The following is a 25,264-nucleotide window of genomic DNA, read 5'->3' as shown; positions in this document are numbered from 1 at the left end:
ACAGAGACTACATGACTGTAAGGATAAGAGGCCACATCCCGATATACACAGGATCCTGATAACAGACCTCCAGCTACAGAGACTACATGACTGTAAGGATAAGAGGTCACACCCCGATATACACAGGATCCTGATAACAGACCCCCAGCTACAGAGACTACATGACTGTAAGGATAAGAGGTCACACCCCGATATACACAGGATCCTGATAACAGACCTCCAGCTACAGGGACTACATGACTGTAAGGATAAGAGGCCACACCCCGATATACACAGGATCCTGATAACAGACCTCCAGCTACAGAGACTACATGACTGTAAGGATAAGAGGTCACACCCCGATATACACAGGATCCTGATAACAGACCCCCAGCTACAGAGACTACATGACTGTAAGGATAAGAGGTCACATCCCGATATACACAGGACCCTGATAACAGACCTCCAGCTACAGGGACTACATGACTGTAAGGATAAGAGGCCACACCCCGATATACACAGGATCCTGATAACAGACCTCCAGCTACAGAGACTACATGACTGTAAGGATAAGAGGCCACACCCCGATATACACAGGATCCTGATAACAGACCCCCAGCTACAGAGACTACATGACTGTAAGGATAAGAGGTCACATCCCGATATACACAGGACCCTGATAACAGACCTCCAGCTACAGGGACTACATGACTGTAAGGATAAGAGGCCACACCCCGATATACACAGGATCCTGATAACAGACCTCCAGCTACAGAGACTACATGACTGTAAGGATAAGAGGTCACACCCCGATATACACAGGATCCTGATAACAGACCCCCAGCTACAGAGACTACATGACTGTAAGGATAAGAGGTCACATCCCGATATACACAGGACCCTGATAACAGACCTCCAGCTACAGGGACTACATGACTGTAAGGATAAGAGGCCACACCCCGATATACACAGGATCCTGATAACAGACCTCCAGCTACAGAGACTACATGACTGTAAGGAAAAGAGGTCACACCCCGATATACACAGGATCCTGATAACAGACCCCCAGCTACAGAGACTACATGACTGTAAGGATAAGAGGTCACATCCCGATATACACAGGATCCTGATAACAGACCTCCAGCTACAGAGACTACATGACTGTAAGGAAAAGAGGTCACACCCCGATATACACAGGATCCTGATAACAGACCTCCAGCTACAGAGACTACATGACTGTAAGGAAAAGAGGTCACACCCCGATATACACAGGATCCTGATAACAGACCTCCAGCTACAGAGACTACATGACTGTAAGGATAAGAGGCCACACCCCGATATACACAGGACCCTGATAACAGACCTCCAGCTACAGAGACTACATGACTGTAAGGATAAGAGGCCACACCCCGATATACACAGGATCCTGATAACAGACCCCCAGCTACAGAGACTACATGACTGTAAGGATAAGAGGTCACACCCCGATATACACAGGACCCTGATAACAGACCTCCAGCTACAGAGACTACATGACTGTAAGGATAAGAGGTCACACCCCGATATACACAGGATCCTGATAACAGACCTCCAGCTACAGGGACTACATGACTGTAAGGATAAGAGGTCACACCCCGATATACACAGGATCCTGATAACAGACCTCCAGCTACAGAGACTACATGACTGTAAGGATAAGAGGTCACACCCCGATATACACAGGATCCTGATAACAGACCTCCAGCTACAGGGACTACATGACTGTAAGGATAAGAGGTCACACCCCGATATACACAGGACCCTGATAACAGACCTCCAGCTACAGAGACTACATGACTGTAAGGATAAGAGGTCACACCCCGATATACACAGGATCCTGATAACAGACCTCCAGCTACAGAGACTACATGACTGTAAGGATAAGAGGTCACACCCCGATATACACAGGATCCTGATAACAGACCTCCAGCTACAGGGACTACATGACTGTAAGGATAAGAGGTCACACCCCGATATACACAGGACCCTGATAACAGACCTCCAGCTACAGAGACTACATGACTGTAAGGATAAGAGGTCACACCCCGATATACACAGGATCCTGATAACAGACCCCCAGCTACAGGGACTACATGACTGTAAGGATAAGAGGTCACACCCCGATATACACAGGATCCTGATAACAGACCTCCAGCTACAGAGACTACATGACTGTAAGGATAAGAGGCCACACCCCGATATACACAGGATCCTGATAACAGACCCCCAGCTACAGGGACTACATGACTGTAAGGATAAGAGGTCTCACCCCGATATACACAGGATCCTGATAACAGACCCCCAGCTACAGAGACTACATGACTGTAAGGATAAGAGGCCACACCCCGATATACACAGGACCCTGATAACAGACCTCCAGCTACAGAGACTACATGACTGTAAGGATAAGAGGTCACACCCCGATATACACAGGACCCTGATAACAGACCCCCAGCTACAGAGACTACATGACTGTAAGGATAAGAGGCCACACCCCGATATACACAGGATCCTGATAACAGACCTCCAGCTACAGAGACTACATGACTGTAAGGATAAGAGGTCACACCCCGATATACACAGGACCCTGATAACAGACCTCCAGCTACAGAGACTACATGACTGTAAGGATAAGAGGTCACACCCCGATATACACAGGATCCTGATAACAGACCTCCAGCTACAGAGACTACATGACTGTAAGGATAAGAGGCCACATCCCGATATACACAGGACCCTGATAACAGACCTCCAGCTACAGAGACTACATGACTGTAAGGATAAGAGGTCACACCCCGATATACACAGGACCCTGATAACAGACCCCCAGCTACAGAGACTACATGACTGTAAGGATAAGAGGCCACACCCCGATATACACAGGACCCTGATAACAGACCTCCAGCTACAGAGACTACATGACTGTAAGGATAAGAGGTCACACCCCGATATACACAGGACCCTGATAACAGACCCCCAGCTACAGAGACTACATGACTGTAAGGATAAGAGGCCACACCCCGATATACACAGGACCCTGATAACAGACCTCCAGCTACAGAGACTACATGACTGTAAGGATAAGAGGTCACACCCCGATATACACAGGATCCTGATAACAGACCCCCAGCTACAGAGACTACATGACTGTAAGGATAAGAGGCCACACCCCGATATACACAGGACCCTGATAACAGACCTCCAGCTACAGAGACTACATGACTGTAAGGATAAGAGGTCACACCCCGATATACACAGGACCCTGATAACAGACCCCCAGCTACAGAGACTACATGACTGTAAGGATAAGAGGCCACACCCCGATATACACAGGACCCTGATAACAGACCTCCAGCTACAGGGACTACATGACTGTAAGGATAAGAGGTCACACCCCGATATACACAGGATCCTGATAACAGACCTCCAGCTACAGGGACTACATGACTGTAAGGATAAGAGGCCACACCCCGATATACACAGGATCCTGATAACAGACCCCCAGCTACAGGGACTACATGACTGTAAGGATAAGAGGTCACACCCCGATATACACAGGATCCTGATAACAGACCTCCAGCTACAGAGACTACATGACTGTAAGGATAAGAGGTCACACCCCGATATACACAGGATCCTGATAACAGACCCCCAGCTACAGAGACTACATGACTGTAAGGATAAGAGGTCACACCCCGATATACACAGGATCCTGATAACAGACCCCCAGCTACAGAGACTACATGACTGTAAGGATAAGAGGCCACACCCCGATATACACAGGACCCTGATAACAGACCTCCAGCTACAGAGACTACATGACTGTAAGGATAAGAGGTCACACCCCGATATACACAGGACCCTGATAACAGACCCCCAGCTACAGAGACTACATGACTGTAAGGATAAGAGGTCACACCCCGATATACACAGGATCCTGATAACAGACCTCCAGCTACAGAGACTACATGACTGTAAGGATAAGAGGTCACACCCCGATATACACAGGACCCTGATAACAGACCTCCAGCTACAGAGACTACATGACTGTAAGGATAAGAGGCCACACCCCGATATACACAGGACCCTGATAACAGACCTCCAGCTACAGGGACTACATGACTGTAAGGATAAGAGGTCACACCCCGATATACACAGGATCCTGATAACAGACCTCCAGCTACAGGGACTACATGACTGTAAGGATAAGAGGCCACACCCCGATATACACAGGATCCTGATAACAGACCCCCAGCTACAGGGACTACATGACTGTAAGGATAAGAGGTCACACCCCGATATACACAGGATCCTGATAACAGACCTCCAGCTACAGAGACTACATGACTGTAAGGATAAGAGGTCACACCCCGATATACACAGGATCCTGATAACAGACCCCCAGCTACAGGGACTACATGACTGTAAGGATAAGAGGTCACACCCCGATATACACAGGATCCTGATAACAGACCCCCAGCTACAGAGACTACATGACTGTAAGGATAAGAGGCCACACCCCGATATACACAGGACCCTGATAACAGACCTCCAGCTACAGAGACTACATGACTGTAAGGATAAGAGGTCACACCCCGATATACACAGGATCCTGATAACAGACCCCCAGCTACAGAGACTACATGACTGTAAGGATAAGAGGCCACACCCCGATATACACAGGACCCTGATAACAGACCCCCAGCTACAGAGACTACATGACTGTAAGGATAAGAGGCCACACCCCGATATACACAGGATCCTGATAACAGACCTCCAGCTACAGAGACTACATGACTGTAAGGATAAGAGGTCACATCCCGATATACACAGGATCCTGATAACAGACCCCCAGCTACAGGGACTACATGACTGTAAGGATAAGAGGCCACACCCCGATATACACAGGATCCTGATAACAGACCTCCAGCTACAGAGACTACATGACTGTAAGGATAAGAGGCCACACCCCGATATACACAGGATCCTGATAACAGACCCCCAGCTACAGGGACTACATGACTGTAAGGATAAGAGGTCACACCCCGATATACACAGGATCCTGATAACAGACCCCCAGCTACAGAGACTACATGACTGTAAGGATAAGAGGCCACACCCCGATATACACAGGATCCTGATAACAGACCTCCAGCTACAGAGACTACATGACTGTAAGGATAAGAGGCCACACCCCGATATACACAGGATCCTGATAACAGACCCCCAGCTACAGGGACTACATGACTGTAAGGATAAGAGGTCACACCCCGATATACACAGGATCCTGATAACAGACCCCCAGCTACAGGGACTACATGACTGTAAGGATAAGAGGCCACACCCCGATATACACAGGATCCTGATAACGGACCTCCAGCTACAGAGACTACATGACTGTAAGGATAAGAGGCCACACCCCGATATACACAGGACCCTGATAACAGACCTCCAGCTACAGGGACTACATGACTGTAAGGATAAGAGGCCACACCCCGATATACACAGGATCCTGATAACGGACCTCCAGCTACAGAGACTACATGACTGTAAGGATAAGAGGCCACACCCCGATATACACAGGATCCTGATAACGGACCTCCAGCTACAGAGACTACATGACTGTAAGGATAAGAGGTCACACCCCGATATACACAGGATCCTGATAACGGACCTCCAGCTACAGAGACTACATGACTGTAAGGATAAGAGGTCACACCCCGATATACACAGGACCCTGATAACAGACCCCCAGCTACAGGGACTACATGACTGTAAGGATAAGAGGCCACACCCCGATATACACAGGATCCTGATAACGGACCTCCAGCTACAGAGACTACATGACTGTAAGGATAAGAGGCCACACCCCGATATACACAGGACCCTGATAACAGACCTCCAGCTACAGGGACTACATGACTGTAAGGATAAGAGGTCACATCCCGATATACACAGGACCCTGATAACAGACCCCCAGCTACAGGGACTACATGACTGTAAGGATAAGAGGCCACACCCCGATATACACAGGATCCTGATAACGGACCTCCAGCTACAGAGACTACATGACTGTAAGGATAAGAGGCCACACCCCGATATACACAGGATCCTGATAACGGACCTCCAGCTACAGAGACTACATGACTGTAAGGATAAGAGGTCACACCCCGATATACACAGGATCCTGATAACGGACCTCCAGCTACAGAGACTACATGACTGTAAGGATAAGAGGTCACACCCCGATATACACAGGACCCTGATAACAGACCCCCAGCTACAGAGACTACATGACTGTAAGGATAAGAGGCCACACCCCGATATACACAGGACCCTGATAACAGACCCCCAGCTACAGGGACTACATGACTGTAAGGATAAGAGGCCACATCCCGATATACACAGGATCCTGATAACAGACCCCCAGCTACAGGGACTACATGACTGTAAGGATAAGAGGCCACACCCCGATATACACAGGATCCTGATAACGGACCTCCAGCTACAGAGACTACATGACTGTAAGGATAAGAGGTCACACCCCGATATACACAGGATCCTGATAACGGACCTCCAGCTACAGAGACTACATGACTGTAAGGATAAGAGGCCACACCCCGATATACACAGGACCCTGATAACAGACCCCCAGCTACAGGGACTACATGACTGTAAGGATAAGAGGCCACATCCCGATATACACAGGATCCTGATAACAGACCCCCAGCTACAGAGACTACATGACTGTAAGGATAAGAGGTCACACCCCGATATACACAGGACCCTGATAACAGACCCCCAGCTACAGAGACTACATGACTGTAAGGATAAGAGGTCACACCCCGATATACACAGGATCCTGATAACGGACCTCCAGCTACAGAGACTACATGACTGTAAGGATAAGAGGCCACACCCCGATATACACAGGACCCTGATAACAGACCCCCAGCTACAGGGACTACATGACTGTAAGGATAAGAGGCCACATCCCGATATACACAGGACCCTGATAACGGACCTCCAGCTACAGAGACTACATGACTGTAAGGATAAGAGGCCACACCCCGATATACACAGGATCCTGATAACAGACCTCCAGCTACAGAGACTACATGACTGTAAGGATAAGAGGCCACACCCCGATATACACAGGACCCTGATAACAGACCCCCAGCTACAGGGACTACATGACTGTAAGGATAAGAGGCCACATCCCGATATACACAGGATCCTGATAACAGACCTCCAGCTACAGAGACTACATGACTGTAAGGATAAGAGGTCACACCCCGATATACACAGGACCCTGATAACAGACCTCCAGCTACAGAGAGTACATGACTGTAAGGATAAGAGGCCACACCCCGATATACACAGGACCCTGATAACAGACCCCCAGCTACAGAGACTACATGACTGTAAGGATAAGAGGCCACATCCCGATATACACAGGATCCTGATAACAGACCTCCAGCTACAGAGACTACATGACTGTAAGGATAAGAGGCCACACCCCGATATACACAGGATCCTGATAACAGACCTCCAGCTACAGAGACTACATGACTGTAAGGATAAGAGGCCACACCCCGATATACACAGGACCCTGATAACAGACCCCCAGCTACAGGGACTACATGACTGTAAGGATAAGAGGCCACATCCCGATATACACAGGATCCTGATAACAGACCTCCAGCTACAGGGACTACATGACTGTAAGGATAAGAGGCCACATCCCGATATACACAGGATCCTGATAACAGACCCCCAGCTACAGAGACTACATGACTGTAAGGATAAGAGGCCACACCCCGATATACACAGGATCCTGATAACAGACCCCCAGCTACAGGGACTACATGACTGTAAGGATAAGAGGCCACATCCCGATATACACAGGATCCTGATAACAGACCCCCAGCTACAGGGACTACATGACTGTAAGGATAAGAGGCCACATCCCGATATACACAGGATCCTGATAACAGACCTCCAGCTACAGAGACTACATGACTGTAAGGATAAGAGGCCACACCCCGATATACACAGGATCCTGATAACAGACCCCCAGCTACAGGGACTACATGACTGTAAGGATAAGAGGCCACATCCCGATATACACAGGATCCTGATAACAGACCTCCAGCTACAGAGACTACATGACTGTAAGGATAAGAGGTCACACCCCGATATACACAGGACCCTGATAACAGACCTCCAGCTACAGAGACTACATGACTGTAAGGATAAGAGGCCACATCCCGATATACACAGGACCCTGATAACAGACCTCCAGCTACAGAGACTACATGACTGTAAGGATAAGAGGTCACACCCCGATATACACAGGACCCTGATAACAGACCTCCAGCTACAGAGACTACATGACTGTAAGGATAAGAGGCCACACCCCGATATACACAGGACCCTGATAACAGACCCCCAGCTACAGGGACTACATGACTGTAAGGATAAGAGGCCACATCCCGATATACACAGGATCCTGATAACAGACCTCCAGCTACAGAGACTACATGACTGTAAGGATAAGAGGCCACATCCCGATATACACAGGATCCTGATAACAGACCTCCAGCTACAGGGACTACATGACTGTAAGGATAAGAGGCCACACCCCGATATACACAGGATCCTGATAACGGACCTCCAGCTACAGAGACTACATGACTGTAAGGATAAGAGGCCACACCCCGATATACACAGGATCCTGATAACAGACCCCCAGCTACAGGGACTACATGACTGTAAGGATAAGAGGCCACACCCCGATATACACAGGATCCTGATAACAGACCCCCAGCTACAGAGACTACATGACTGTAAGGATAAGAGGCCACATCCCGATATACACAGGATCCTGATAACAGACCTCCAGCTACAGAGACTACATGACTGTAAGGATAAGAGGCCACACCCCGATATACACAGGACCCTGATAACAGACCCCCAGCTACAGGGACTACATGACTGTAAGGATAAGAGGCCACATCCCGATATACACAGGATCCTGATAACAGACCCCCAGCTACAGAGACTACATGACTGTAAGGATAAGAGGTCACACCCCGATATACACAGGACCCTGATAACAGACCCCCAGCTACAGAGACTACATGACTGTAAGGATAAGAGGTCACACCCCGATATACACAGGATCCTGATAACGGACCTCCAGCTACAGAGACTACATGACTGTAAGGATAAGAGGTCACACCCCGATATACACAGGATCCTGATAACAGACCTCCAGCTACAGAGACTACATGACTGTAAGGATAAGAGGTCACACCCCGATATACACAGGATCCTGATAACGGACCTCCAGCTACAGAGACTACATGACTGTAAGGATAAGAGGCCACACCCCGATATACACAGGATCCTGATAACGGACCTCCAGCTACAGAGACTACATGACTGTAAGGATAAGAGGTCACACCCCGATATACACAGGATCCTGATAACGGACCTCCAGCTACAGAGACTACATGACTGTAAGGATAAGAGGCCACACCCCGATATACACAGGACCCTGATAACAGACCCCCAGCTACAGGGACTACATGACTGTAAGGATAAGAGGCCACATCCCGATATACACAGGATCCTGATAACAGACCCCCAGGTACAGGGACTACATGACTGTAAGGATAAGAGGCCACACCCCGATATACACAGGATCCTGATAACGGACCTCCAGCTACAGAGACTACATGACTGTAAGGATAAGAGGTCACACCCCGATATACACAGGATCCTGATAACGGACCTCCAGCTACAGAGACTACATGACTGTAAGGATAAGAGGCCACACCCCGATATACACAGGATCCTGATAACAGACCCCCAGCTACAGGGACTACATGACTGTAAGGATAAGAGGCCACATCCCGATATACACAGGATCCTGATAACAGACCTCCAGCTACAGAGACTACATGACTGTAAGGATAAGAGGTCACACCCCGATATACACAGGATCCTGATAACAGACCTCCAGCTACAGAGACTACATGACTGTAAGGATAAGAGGTCACACCCCGATATACACAGGATCCTGATAACGGACCTCCAGCTACAGAGACTACATGACTGTAAGGATAAGAGGCCACACCCCGATATACACAGGATCCTGATAACAGACCCCCAGCTACAGGGACTACATGACTGTAAGGATAAGAGGCCACATCCCGATATACACAGGATCCTGATAACAGACCTCCAGCTACAGAGACTACATGACTGTAAGGATAAGAGGCCACACCCCGATATACACAGGATCCTGATAACGGACCTCCAGCTACAGAGACTACATGACTGTAAGGATAAGAGGTCACACCCCGATATACACAGGATCCTGATAACAGACCTCCAGCTACAGAGACTACATGACTTTAAGGATAAGAGGTCACACCCCGATATACACAGGACCCTGATAACAGACCTCCAGCTACAGAGACTACATGACTGTAAGGATAAGAGGCCACATCCCGATATACACAGGACCCTGATAACAGACCTCCAGCTACAGAGACTACATGACTGTAAGGATAAGAGGTCACACCCCGATATACACAGGACCCTGATAACAGACCTCCAGCTACAGAGACTACATGACTGTAAGGATAAGAGGCCACACCCCGATATACACAGGACCCTGATAACAGACCCCCAGCTACAGGGACTACATGACTGTAAGGATAAGAGGCCACATCCCGATATACACAGGATCCTGATAACAGACCTCCAGCTACAGAGACTACATGACTGTAAGGATAAGAGGCCACATCCCGATATACACAGGATCCTGATAACAGACCTCCAGCTACAGGGACTACATGACTGTAAGGATAAGAGGCCACACCCCGATATACACAGGATCCTGATAACGGACCTCCAGCTACAGAGACTACATGACTGTAAGGATAAGAGGCCACACCCCGATATACACAGGATCCTGATAACAGACCCCCAGCTACAGGGACTACATGACTGTAAGGATAAGAGGCCACATCCCGATATACACAGGATCCTGATAACAGACCTCCAGCTACAGAGACTACATGACTGTAAGGATAAGAGGCCACACCCCGATATACACAGGACCCTGATAACAGACCCCCAGCTACAGGGACTACATGACTGTAAGGATAAGAGGCCACATCCCGATATACACAGGATCCTGATAACAGACCCCCAGCTACAGAGACTACATGACTGTAAGGATAAGAGGTCACACCCCGATATACACAGGATCCTGATAACGGACCTCCAGCTACAGAGACTACATGACTGTAAGGATAAGAGGTCACACCCCGATATACACAGGATCCTGATAACAGACCTCCAGCTACAGAGACTACATGACTGTAAGGATAAGAGGTCACACCCCGATATACACAGGATCCTGATAACGGACCTCCAGCTACAGAGACTACATGACTGTAAGGATAAGAGGCCACACCCCGATATACACAGGATCCTGATAACGGACCTCCAGCTACAGAGACTACATGACTGTAAGGATAAGAGGTCACACCCCGATATACACAGGATCCTGATAACGGACCTCCAGCTACAGAGACTACATGACTGTAAGGATAAGAGGCCACACCCCGATATACACAGGACCCTGATAACAGACCCCCAGCTACAGGGACTACATGACTGTAAGGATAAGAGGCCACATCCCGATATACACAGGATCCTGATAACAGACCCCCAGGTACAGGGACTACATGACTGTAAGGATAAGAGGTCACACCCCGATATACACAGGATCCTGATAACAGACCTCCAGCTACAGAGACTACATGACTGTAAGGATAAGAGGCCACACCCCGATATACACAGGATCCTGATAACGGACCTCCAGCTACAGAGACTACATGACTGTAAGGATAAGAGGCCACACCCCGATATACACAGGATCCTGATAACGGACTTCCAGCTACAGAGACTACATGACTGTAAGGATAAGAGGTCACACCCCGATATACACAGGATCCTGATAACGGACCTCCAGCTACAGAGACTACATGACTGTAAGGATAAGAGGCCACACCCCGATATACACAGGACCCTGATAACAGACCCCCAGCTACAGGGACTACATGACTGTAAGGATAAGAGGCCACATCCCGATATACACAGGATCCTGATAACAGACCCCCAGGTACAGGGACTACATGACTGTAAGGATAAGAGGCCACACCCCGATATACACAGGATCCTGATAACGGACCTCCAGCTACAGAGACTACATGACTGTAAGGATAAGAGGTCACACCCCGATATACACAGGATCCTGATAACGGACCTCCAGCTACAGAGACTACATGACTGTAAGGATAAGAGGCCACATCCCGATATACACAGGACCCTGATAACAGACCTCCAGCTACAGGGACTACATGACTGTAAGGATAAGAGGCCACACCCCGATATACACAGGACCCTGATAACAGACCCCCAGCTACAGGGACTACATGACTGTAAGGATAAGAGGCCACATCCCGATATACACAGGATCCTGATAACAGACCCCCAGCTACAGAGACTACATGACTGTAAGGATAAGAGGTCACACCCCGATATACACAGGACCCTGATAACAGACCCCCAGCTACAGAGACTACATGACTGTAAGGATAAGAGGTCACACCCCGATATACACAGGATCCTGATAACGGACCTCCAGCTACAGAGACTACATGACTGTAAGGATAAGAGGCCACACCCCGATATACACAGGACCCTGATAACAGACCCCCAGCTACAGAGACTACATGACTGTAAGGATAAGAGGTCACACCCCGATATACACAGGATCCTGATAACGGACCTCCAGCTACAGAGACTACATGACTGTAAGGATAAGAGGTCACACCCCGATATACACAGGACCCTGATAACAGACCCCCAGCTACAGGGACTACATGACTGTAAGGATAAGAGGCCACATCCCGATATACACAGGACCCTGATAACAGACCCCCAGCTACAGAGACTACATGACTGTAAGGATAAGAGGTCACACCCCGATATACACAGGATCCTGATAACAGACCCCCAGCTACAGGGACTACATGACTGTAAGGATAAGAGGCCACATCCCGATATACACAGGATCCTGATAACAGACCCCCAGCTACAGAGACTACATGACTGTAAGGATAAGAGGTCACACCCCGATATACACAGGACCCTGATAACAGACCTCCAGCTACAGAGACTACATGACTGTAAGGATAAGAGGCCACATCCCGATATACACAGGACCCTGATAACAGACCCCCAGCTACAGGGACTACATGACTGTAAGGATAAGAGGCCACATCCCGATATACACAGGATCCTGATAACAGACCCCCAGCTACAGAGACTACATGACTGTAAGGATAAGAGGTCACACCCCGATATACACAGGACCCTGATAACAGACCCCCAGCTACAGAGACTACATGACTGTAAGGATAAGAGGTCACACCCCGATATACACAGGACCCTGATAACAGACCCCCAGCTACAGAGACTACATGACTGTAAGGATAAGAGGTCACACCCCGATATACACAGGACCCTGATAACAGACCTCCAGCTACAGAGACTACATGACTGTAAGGATAAGAGGCCACATCCCGATATACACAGGACCCTGATAACAGACCCCCAGCTACAGGGACTACATGACTGTAAGGATAAGAGGCCACATCCCGATATACACAGGACCCTGATAACAGACCTCCAGCTACAGAGACTACATGACTGTAAGGATAAGAGGCCACATCCCGATATACACAGGACCCTGATAACAGACCCCCAGCTACAGGGACTACATGACTGTAAGGATAAGAGGCCACATCCCGATATACACAGGATCCTGATAACAGACCCCCAGCTACAGAGACTACATGACTGTAAGGATAAGAGGCCACATCCCGATATACACAGGATCCTGATAACAGACCCCCAGCTACAGAGACTACATGACTGTAAGGATAAGAGGTCACACCCCGATATACACAGGATCCTGATAACAGACCCCCAGCTACAGAGACTACATGACTGTAAGGATAAGAGGCCACATCCCGATATACACAGGATCCTGATAACAGACCTCCAGCTACAGGGACTACATGACTGTAAGGATAAGAGGCCACACCCCGATATACACAGGACCCTGATAACAGACCTCCAGCTACAGGGACTACATGACTGTAAGGATAAGAGGCCACACCCCGATATACACAGGACCCTGATAACAGACCTCCAGCTACAGAGACTACATGACTGTAAGGATAAGAGGCCACATCCCGATATACACAGGATCCTGATAACAGACCCCCAGCTACAGGGACTACATGACTGTAAGGATAAGAGGCCACACCCCGATATACACAGGATCCTGATAACAGACCCCCAGCTACAGAGACTACATGACTGTAAGGATAAGAGGCCACACCCCGATATACACAGGACCCTGATAACAGACCCCCAGCTACAGAGACTACATGACTGTAAGGATAAGAGGCCACACCCCGATATACACAGGATCCTGATAACAGACCCCCAGCTACAGAGACTACATGACTGTAAGGATAAGAGGCCACACCCCGATATACACAGGATCCTGATAACAGACCCCCAGCTACAGAGACTACATGACTGTAAGGATAAGAGGCCACACCCCGATATACACAGGATCCTGATAACAGACCTCCAGCTACAGAGACTACATGACTGTAAGGATAAGAGGCCACACCCCGATATACACAGGACCCTGATAACAGACCCCCAGCTACAGAGACTACATGACTGTAAGGATAAGAGGCCACACCCCGATATACACAGGACCCTGATAACAGACCCCCAGCTACAGAGACTACATGACTGTAAGGATAAGAGGCCACATCCCGATATACACAGGATCCTGATAACAGACCCCCAGCTACAGAGACTACATGACTGTAAGGATAAGAGGCCACACCCCGATATACACAGGACCCTGATAACAGACCTCCAGCTACAGAGACTACATGACTGTAAGGATAAGAGGTCACACCCCGATATACACAGGACCCTGATAACAGACCCCCAGCTACAGAGACTACATGACTGTAAGGATAAGAGGCCACACCCCGATATACACAGGATCCTGATAACAGACCTCCAGCTACAGAGACTACATGACTGTAAGGATAAGAGGCCACACCCCGATATACACAGGATCCTGATAACAGACCTCCAGCTACAGAGACTACATGACTGTAAGGATAAGAGGCCACACCCCGATATACACAGGACCCTGATAACAGACCCCCAGCTACAGAGACTACATGACTGTAAGGATAAGAGGCCACACCCCGATATACACAGGACCCTGATAACAGACCCCCAGCTACAGAGACTACATGACTGTAAGGATAAGAGGCCACATCCCGATATACACAGGATCCTGATAACAGACCCCCAGCTACAGAGACTACATGACTGTAAGGATAAGAGGCCACACCCCGATATACACAGGACCCTGATAACAGACCTCCAGCTACAGAGACTACATGACTGTAAGGATAAGAGGTCACACCCCGATATACACAGGACCCTGATAACAGACCTCCAGCTACAGAGACTACATGACTGTAAGGATAAGAGGCCACACCCCGATATACACAGGATCCTGATAACAGACCTCCAGCTACAGAGACTACATGACTGTAAGGATAAGAGGCCACACCCCGATATACACAGGACCCTGATAACAGACCCCCAGCTACAGAGACTACATGACTGTAAGGATAAGAGGCCACACCCCGATATACACAGGACCCTGATAACAGACCCCCAGCTACAGAGACTACATGACTGTAAGGATAAGAGGCCACATCCCGATATACACAGGACCCTGATAACAGACCCCCAGCTACAGAGACTACATGACTGTAAGGATAAGAGGCCACATCCCGATATACACAGGACCCTGATAACAGACCTCCAGCTACAGAGACTACATGACTGTAAGGATAAGAGGCCACATCCCGATATACACAGGACCCTGATAACAGACCCCCAGCTACAGAGACTACATGACTGTAAGGATAAGAGGCCACATCCCGATATACACAGGACCCTGATAACAGACCCCCAGCTACAGAGACTACATGACTGTAAGGATAAGAGGCCACATCCCGATATACACAGGATCCTGATAACAGACCCCCAGCTACAGGGACTACATGACTGTAAGGATAAGAGGCCACACCCCGATATACACAGGATCCTGATAACAGACCCCCAGCTACAGAGACTACATGACTGTAAGGATAAGAGGCCACACCCCGATATACACAGGATCCTGATAACAGACCCCCAGCTACAGAGACTACATGACTGTAAGGATAAGAGGCCACACCCCGATATACACAGGATCCTGATAACAGACCTCCAGCTACAGAGACTACATGACTGTAAGGATAAGAGGCCACACCCCGATATACACAGGACCCTGATAACAGACCCCCAGCTACAGAGACTACATGACTGTAAGGATAAGAGGCCACACCCCGATATACACAGGATCCTGATAACAGACCCCCAGCTACAGAGACTACATGACTGTAAGGATAAGAGGCCACACCCCGATATACACAGGACCCTGATAACAGACCCCCAGCTACAGAGACTACATGACTGTAAGGATAAGAGGCCACACCCCGATATACACAGGACCCTGATAACAGACCCCCAGCTACAGAGACTACATGACTGTAAGGATAAGAGGCCACACCCCGATATACACAGGACCCTGATAACAGACCTCCAGCTACAGAGACTACATGACTGTAAGGATAAGAGGCCACATCCCGATATACACAGGACCCTGATAACAGACCCCCAGCTACAGAGACTACATGACTGTAAGGATAAGAGGCCACATCCCGATATACACAGGACCCTGATAACAGACCTCCAGCTACAGAGACTACATGACTGTAAGGATAAGAGGCCACACCCCGATATACACAGGATCCTGATAACAGACCCCCAGCTACAGAGACTACATGACTGTAAGGATAAGAGGCCACACCCCGATATACACAGGACCCTGATAACAGACCCCCAGCTACAGAGACTACATGACTGTAAGGAAAAGAGGTCACATCCCGATATACACAGGATCCTGATAACAGACCCCCAGCTACAGAGACTACATGACTGTAAGGATAAGAGGTCACACCCCGATATACACAGGATCCTGATAACAGACCTCCAGCTACAGAGACTACATGACTGTAAGGATAAGAGGCCACACCCCGATATACACAGGACCCTGATAACAGACCCCCAGCTACAGAGACTACATGACTGTAAGGAAAAGAGGTCACATCCCGATATACACAGGATCCTGATAACAGACCCCCAGCTACAGAGACTACATGACTGTAAGGATAAGAGGTCACACCCCGATATACACAGGATCCTGATAACAGACCTCCAGCTACAGAGACTACATGACTGTAAGGATAAGAGGTCACACCCCGATATACACAGGACCCTGATAACAGACCCCCAGCTACAGAGACTACATGACTGTAAGGATAAGAGGTCACATCCCGATATACACAGGATCCTGATAACAGACCCCCAGCTACAGAGACTACATGACTGTAAGGATAAGAGGCCACACCCCGATATACACAGGACCCTGATAACAGACCCCCAGCTACAGAGACTACATGACTGTAAGGATAAGAGGTCACATCCCGATATACACAGGACCCTGATAACAGACCCCCAGCTACAGAGACTACATGACTGTAAGGATAAGAGGTCACACCCCGATATACACAGGATCCTGATAACAGACCTCCAGCTACAGAGACTACATGACTGTAAGGATAAGAGGTCACACCCCGATATACACAGGATCCTGATAACAGACCTCCAGCTACAGAGACTACATGACTGTAAGGATAAGAGGTCACACCCCGATATACACAGGACCCTGATAACAGACCTCCAGCTACAGAGACTACATGACTGTAAGGATAAGAGGTCACACCCCGATATACACAGGATCCTGATAACAGACCTCCAGCTACAGAGACTACATGACTGTAAGGATAAGAGGCCACATCCCGATATACACAGGACCCTGATAACAGACCTCCAGCTACAGAGACTACATGACTGTAAGGATAAGAGGCCACACCCCGATATACACAGGATCCTGATAACAGACCCCCAGCTACAGAGACTACATGACTGTAAGGATAAGAGGCCACACCCCGATATACACAGGACCCTGATAACAGACCTCCAGCTACAGAGACTACATGACTGTAAGGATAAGAGGTCACACCCCGATATACACAGGACCCTGATAACAGACCCCCAGCTACAGAGACTACATGACTGTAAGGATAAGAGGCCACACCCCGATATACACAGGACCCTGATAACAGACCTCCAGCTACAGAGACTACATGACTGTAAGGATAAGAGGTCACACCCCGATATACACAGGACCCTGATAACAGACCCCCAGCTACAGAGACTACATGACTGTAAGGATAAGAGGCCACACCCCGATATACACAGGACCCTGATAACAGACCTCCAGCTACAGAGACTACATGACTGTAAGGATAAGAGGTCACACCCCGATATACACAGGATCCTGATAACAGACCCCCAGCTACAGAGACTACATGACTGTAAGGATAAGAGGCCACACCCCGATATACACAGGACCCTGATAACAGACCTCCAGCTACAGAGACTACATGACTGTAAGGATAAGAGGTCACACCCCGATATACACAGGACCCTGATAACAGACCCCCAGCTACAGAGACTACATGACTGTAAGGATAAGAGGCCACACCCCGATATACACAGGACCCTGATAACAGACCTCCAGCTACAGGGACTACATGACTGTAAGGATAAGAGGTCACACCCCGATATACACAGGATCCTGATAACAGACCTCCAGCTACAGGGACTACATGACTGTAAGGATAAGAGGCCACACCCCGATATACACAGGATCCTGATAACAGACCCCCAGCTACAGGGACTACATGACTGTAAGGATAAGAGGTCACACCCCGATATACACAGGATCCTGATAACAGACCTCCAGCTACAGAGACTACATGACTGTAAGGATAAGAGGTCACACCCCGATATACACAGGATCCTGATAACAGACCCCCAGCTACAGAGACTACATGACTGTAAGGATAAGAGGTCACACCCCGATATACACAGGACCCTGATAACAGACCCCCAGCTACAGAGACTACATGACTGTAAGGATAAGAGGCCACACCCCGATATACACAGGATCCTGATAACAGACCCCCAGCTACAGGGACTACATGACTGTAAGGATAAGAGGTCACACCCCGATATACACAGGATCCTGATAACAGACCTCCAGCTACAGAGACTACATGACTGTAAGGATAAGAGGTCACACCCCGATATACACAGGATCCTGATAACAGACCCCCAGCTACAGAGACTACATGACTGTAAGGATAAGAGGCCACACCCCGATATACACAGGACCCTGATAACAGACCTCCAGCTACAGAGACTACATGACTGTAAGGATAAGAGGTCACACCCCGATATACACAGGACCCTGATAACAGACCCCCAGCTACAGAGACTACATGACTGTAAGGATAAGAGGCCACACCCCGATATACACAGGACCCTGATAACAGACCCCCAGCTACAGGGACTACATGACTGTAAGGATAAGAGGCCACACCCCGATATACACAGGATCCTGATAACGGACCTCCAGCTACAGAGACTACATGACTGTAAGGATAAGAGGCCACACCCCGATATACACAGGACCCTGATAACAGACCTCCAGCTACAGGGACTACATGACTGTAAGGATAAGAGGTCACATCCCGATATACACAGGACCCTGATAACAGACCCCCAGCTACAGGGACTACATGACTGTAAGGATAAGAGGCCACACCCCGATATACACAGGATCCTGATAACAGACCTCCAGCTACAGGGACTACATGACTGTAAGGATAAGAGGTCACATCCCGATATACACAGGACCCTGATAACAGACCCCCAGCTACAGAGACTACATGACTGTAAGGATAAGAGGTCACACCCCGATATACACAGGATCCTGATAACGGACCTCCAGCTACAGAGACTACATGACTGTAAGGATAAGAGGCCACACCCCGATATACACAGGATCCTGATAACGGACCTCCAGCTACAGAGACTACATGACTGTAAGGATAAGAGGTCACACCCCGATATACACAGGATCCTGATAACGGACCTCCAGCTACAGAGACTACATGACTGTAAGGATAAGAGGCCACACCCCGATATACACAGGACCCTGATAACAGACCCCCAGCTACAGGGACTACATGACTGTAAGGATAAGAGGCCACATCCCGATATACACAGGATCCTGATAACAGACCCCCAGCTACAGGGACTACATGACTGTAAGGATAAGAGGCCACACCCCGATATACACAGGATCCTGATAACGGACCTCCAGCTACAGAGACTACATGACTGTAAGGATAAGAGGTCACACCCCGATATACACAGGATCCTGATAACGGACCTCCAGCTACAGAGACTACATGACTGTAAGGATAAGAGGCCACACCCCGATATACACAGGACCCTGATAACAGACCCCCAGCTACAGGGACTACATGACTGTAAGGATAAGAGGCCACATCCCGATATACACAGGATCCTGATAACAGACCCCCAGCTACAGAGACTACATGACTGTAAGGATAAGAGGTCACACCCCGATATACACAGGACCCTGATAACAGACCCCCAGCTACAGAGACTACATGACTGTAAGGATAAGAGGTCACACCCCGATATACACAGGATCCTGATAACGGACCTCCAGCTACAGAGACTACATGACTGTAAGGATAAGAGGCCACACCCCGATATACACAGGACCCTGATAACAGACCCCCAGCTACAGGGACTACATGACTGTAAGGATAAGAGGCCACATCCCGATATACACAGGACCCTGATAACGGACCTCCAGCTACAGAGACTACATGACTGTAAGGATAAGAGGCCACACCCCGATATACACAGGATCCTGATAACAGACCCCCAGCTACAGAGACTACATGACTGTAAGGATAAGAGGCCACACCCCGATATACACAGGACCCTGATAACAGACCCCCAGCTACAGGGACTACATGACTGTAAGGATAAGAGGCCACATCCCGATATACACAGGATCCTGATAACAGACCTCCAGCTACAGAGACTACATGACTGTAAGGATAAGAGGTCACACCCCGATATACACAGGACCCTGATAACAGACCTCCAGCTACAGAGAGTACATGACTGTAAGGATAAGAGGCCACACCCCGATATACACAGGACCCTGATAACAGACCCCCAGCTACAGAGACTACATGACTGTAAGGATAAGAGGCCACATCCCGATATACACAGGATCCTGATAACAGACCTCCAGCTACAGAGACTACATGACTGTAAGGATAAGAGGCCACACCCCGATATACACAGGATCCTGATAACAGACCTCCAGCTACAGAGACTACATGACTGTAAGGATAAGAGGCCACACCCCGATATACACAGGACCCTGATAACAGACCCCCAGCTACAGGGACTACATGACTGTAAGGATAAGAGGCCACATCCCGATATACACAGGATCCTGATAACAGACCTCCAGCTACAGGGACTACATGACTGTAAGGATAAGAGGCCACACCCCGATATACACAGGATCCTGATAACAGACCTCCAGCTACAGAGACTACATGACTGTAAGGATAAGAGGCCACACCCCGATATACACAGGATCCTGATAACAGACCTCCAGCTACAGGGACTACATGACTGTAAGGATAAGAGGCCACACCCCGATATACACAGGATCCTGATAACAGACCTCCAGCTACAGGGACTACATGACTGTAAGGATAAGAGGTCACACCCCGATATACACAGGATCCTGATAACAGACCTCCAGCTACAGAGACTACATGACTGTAAGGATAAGAGGCCACACCCCGATATACACAGGATCCTGATAACAGACCTCCAGCTACAGAGACTACATGACTGTAAGGATAAGAGGCCACACCCCGATATACACAGGACCCTGATAACAGACCCCCAGCTACAGGGACTACATGACTGTAAGGATAAGAGGCCACATCCCGATATACACAGGATCCTGATAACAGACCCCCAGCTACAGAGACTACATGACTGTAAGGATAAGAGGCCACACCCCGATATACACAGGATCCTGATAACAGACCCCCAGCTACAGGGACTACATGACTGTAAGGATAAGAGGCCACATCCCGATATACACAGGATCCTGATAACAGACCCCCAGCTACAGGGACTACATGACTGTAAGGATAAGAGGCCACATCCCGATATACACAGGATCCTGATAACAGACCTCCAGCTACAGAGACTACATGACTGTAAGGATAAGAGGCCACACCCCGATATACACAGGATCCTGATAACAGACCCCCAGCTACAGGGACTACATGACTGTAAGGATAAGAGGCCACATCCCGATATACACAGGATCCTGATAACAGACCTCCAGCTACAGAGACTACATGACTGTAAGGATAAGAGGTCACACCCCGATATACACAGGACCCTGATAACAGACCTCCAGCTACAGAGACTACATGACTGTAAGGATAAGAGGCCACATCCCGATATACACAGGACCCTGATAACAGACCTCCAGCTACAGAGACTACATGACTGTAAGGATAAGAGGTCACACCCCGATATACACAGGACCCTGATAACAGACCTCCAGCTACAGAGACTACATGACTGTAAGGATAAGAGGCCACACCCCGATATACACAGGACCCTGATAACAGACCCCCAGCTACAGGGACTACATGACTGTAAGGATAAGAGGCCACATCCCGATATACACAGGATCCTGATAACAGACCTCCAGCTACAGAGACTACATGACTGTAAGGATAAGAGGCCACATCCCGATATACACAGGATCCTGATAACAGACCTCCAGCTACAGGGACTACATGACTGTAAGGATAAGAGGCCACACCCCGATATACACAGGATCCTGATAACGGACCTCCAGCTACAGAGACTACATGACTGTAAGGATAAGAGGCCACACCCCGATATACACAGGATCCTGATAACAGACCCCCAGCTACAGGGACTACATGACTGTAAGGATAAGAGGCCACACCCCGATATACACAGGATCCTGATAACAGACCCCCAGCTACAGAGACTACATGACTGTAAGGATAAGAGGCCACATCCCGATATACACAGGATCCTGATAACAGACCTCCAGCTACAGAGACTACATGACTGTAAGGATAAGAGGCCACACCCCGATATACACAGGACCCTGATAACAGACCCCCAGCTACAGGGACTACATGACTGTAAGGATAAGAGGCCACATCCCGATATACACAGGATCCTGATAACAGACCCCCAGCTACAGAGACTACATGACTGTAAGGATAAGAGGTCACACCCCGATATACACAGGACCCTGATAACAGACCCCCAGCTACAGAGACTACATGACTGTAAGGATAAGAGGTCACACCCCGATATACACAGGATCCTGATAACGGACCTCCAGCTACAGAGACTACATGACTGTAAGGATAAGAGGTCACACCCCGATATACACAGGATCCTGATAACAGACCTCCAGCTACAGAGACTACATGACTGTAAGGATAAGAGGTCACACCCCGATATACACAGGATCCTGATAACGGACCTCCAGCTACAGAGACTACATGACTGTAAGGATAAGAGGCCACACCCCGATATACACAGGATCCTGATAACGGACCTCCAGCTACAGAGACTACATGACTGTAAGGATAAGAGGTCACACCCCGATATACACAGGATCCTGATAACGGACCTCCAGCTACAGAGACTACATGACTGTAAGGATAAGAGGCCACACCCCGATATACACAGGACCCTGATAACAGACCCCCAGCTACAGGGACTACATGACTGTAAGGATAAGAGGCCACATCCCGATATACACAGGATCCTGATAACAGACCCCCAGGTACAGGGACTACATGACTGTAAGGATAAGAGGCCACACCCCGATATACACAGGATCCTGATAACGGACCTCCAGCTACAGAGACTACATGACTGTAAGGATAAGAGGTCACACCCCGATATACACAGGATCCTGATAACGGACCTCCAGCTACAGAGACTACATGACTGTAAGGATAAGAGGCCACACCCCGATATACACAGGATCCTGATAACAGACCCCCAGCTACAGGGACTACATGACTGTAAGGATAAGAGGCCACATCCCGATATACACAGGATCCTGATAACAGACCTCCAGCTACAGAGACTACATGACTTTAAGGATAAGAGGTCACACCCCGATATACACAGGACCCTGATAACAGACCTCCAGCTACAGAGACTACATGACTGTAAGGATAAGAGGCCACATCCCGATATACACAGGACCCTGATAACAGACCTCCAGCTACAGAGACTACATGACTGTAAGGATAAGAGGTCACACCCCGATATACACAGGACCCTGATAACAGACCTCCAGCTACAGAGACTACATGACTTTAAGGATAAGAGGTCACACCCCGATATACACAGGACCCTGATAACAGACCTCCAGCTACAGAGACTACATGACTGTAAGGATAAGAGGCCACATCCCGATATACACAGGACCCTGATAACAGACCTCCAGCTACAGAGACTACATGACTGTAAGGATAAGAGGTCACACCCCGATATACACAGGACCCTGATAACAGACCCCCAGCTACAGGGACTACATGACTGTAAGGATAAGAGGCCACATCCCGATATACACAGGATCCTGATAACAGACCCCCAGCTACAGAGACTACATGACTGTAAGGATAAGAGGCCACACCCCGATATACACAGGACCCTGATAACAGACCTCCAGCTACAGAGACTACATGACTGTAAGGATAAGAGGCCACATCCCGATATACACAGGATCCTGATAACAGACCTCCAGCTACAGGGACTACATGACTGTAAGGATAAGAGGCCACACCCCGATATACACAGGATCCTGATAACG

The 25,264-nt window shown here is 48.8% G+C and overlaps 1 protein-coding gene across 1 annotated transcript in view; it reads right to left on the bottom strand.

Annotated features, from left to right (window-relative positions):
- Window positions 1-2,197: 2,197 nt before the first annotated feature.
- LOC141077922 (uncharacterized) overlaps window positions 2,198-25,264 on the bottom strand; it is a 35,822-nt gene continuing 12,755 nt past the window's right edge. Inside the window, exons 2-3 of the mRNA XM_073564693.1 lie at window positions 4,493-4,515; window positions 2,198-4,192 (exon numbers count right to left, since the gene is read on the bottom strand). Coding sequence (XP_073420794.1) covers window positions 2,284-4,192; window positions 4,493-4,515 — 1,932 coding nt within the window. The 3' untranslated portion in view covers window positions 2,198-2,283. The remainder of the gene's footprint in view (window positions 4,193-4,492; window positions 4,516-25,264) is intronic.

The sequence above is a fragment of the Dendrobates tinctorius genome, unplaced genomic scaffold (assembly GCF_039654945.1).
Source record: "Dendrobates tinctorius isolate UK_male_01 unplaced genomic scaffold, ASM3965494v1 ptg000475l, whole genome shotgun sequence".
Lineage (NCBI taxonomy): Eukaryota > Metazoa > Chordata > Amphibia > Anura > Dendrobatidae > Dendrobates > Dendrobates tinctorius.
Note: the sequence above shows the minus strand (reverse complement) of the source record. Positions and strands in the feature narration are given on the sequence as shown.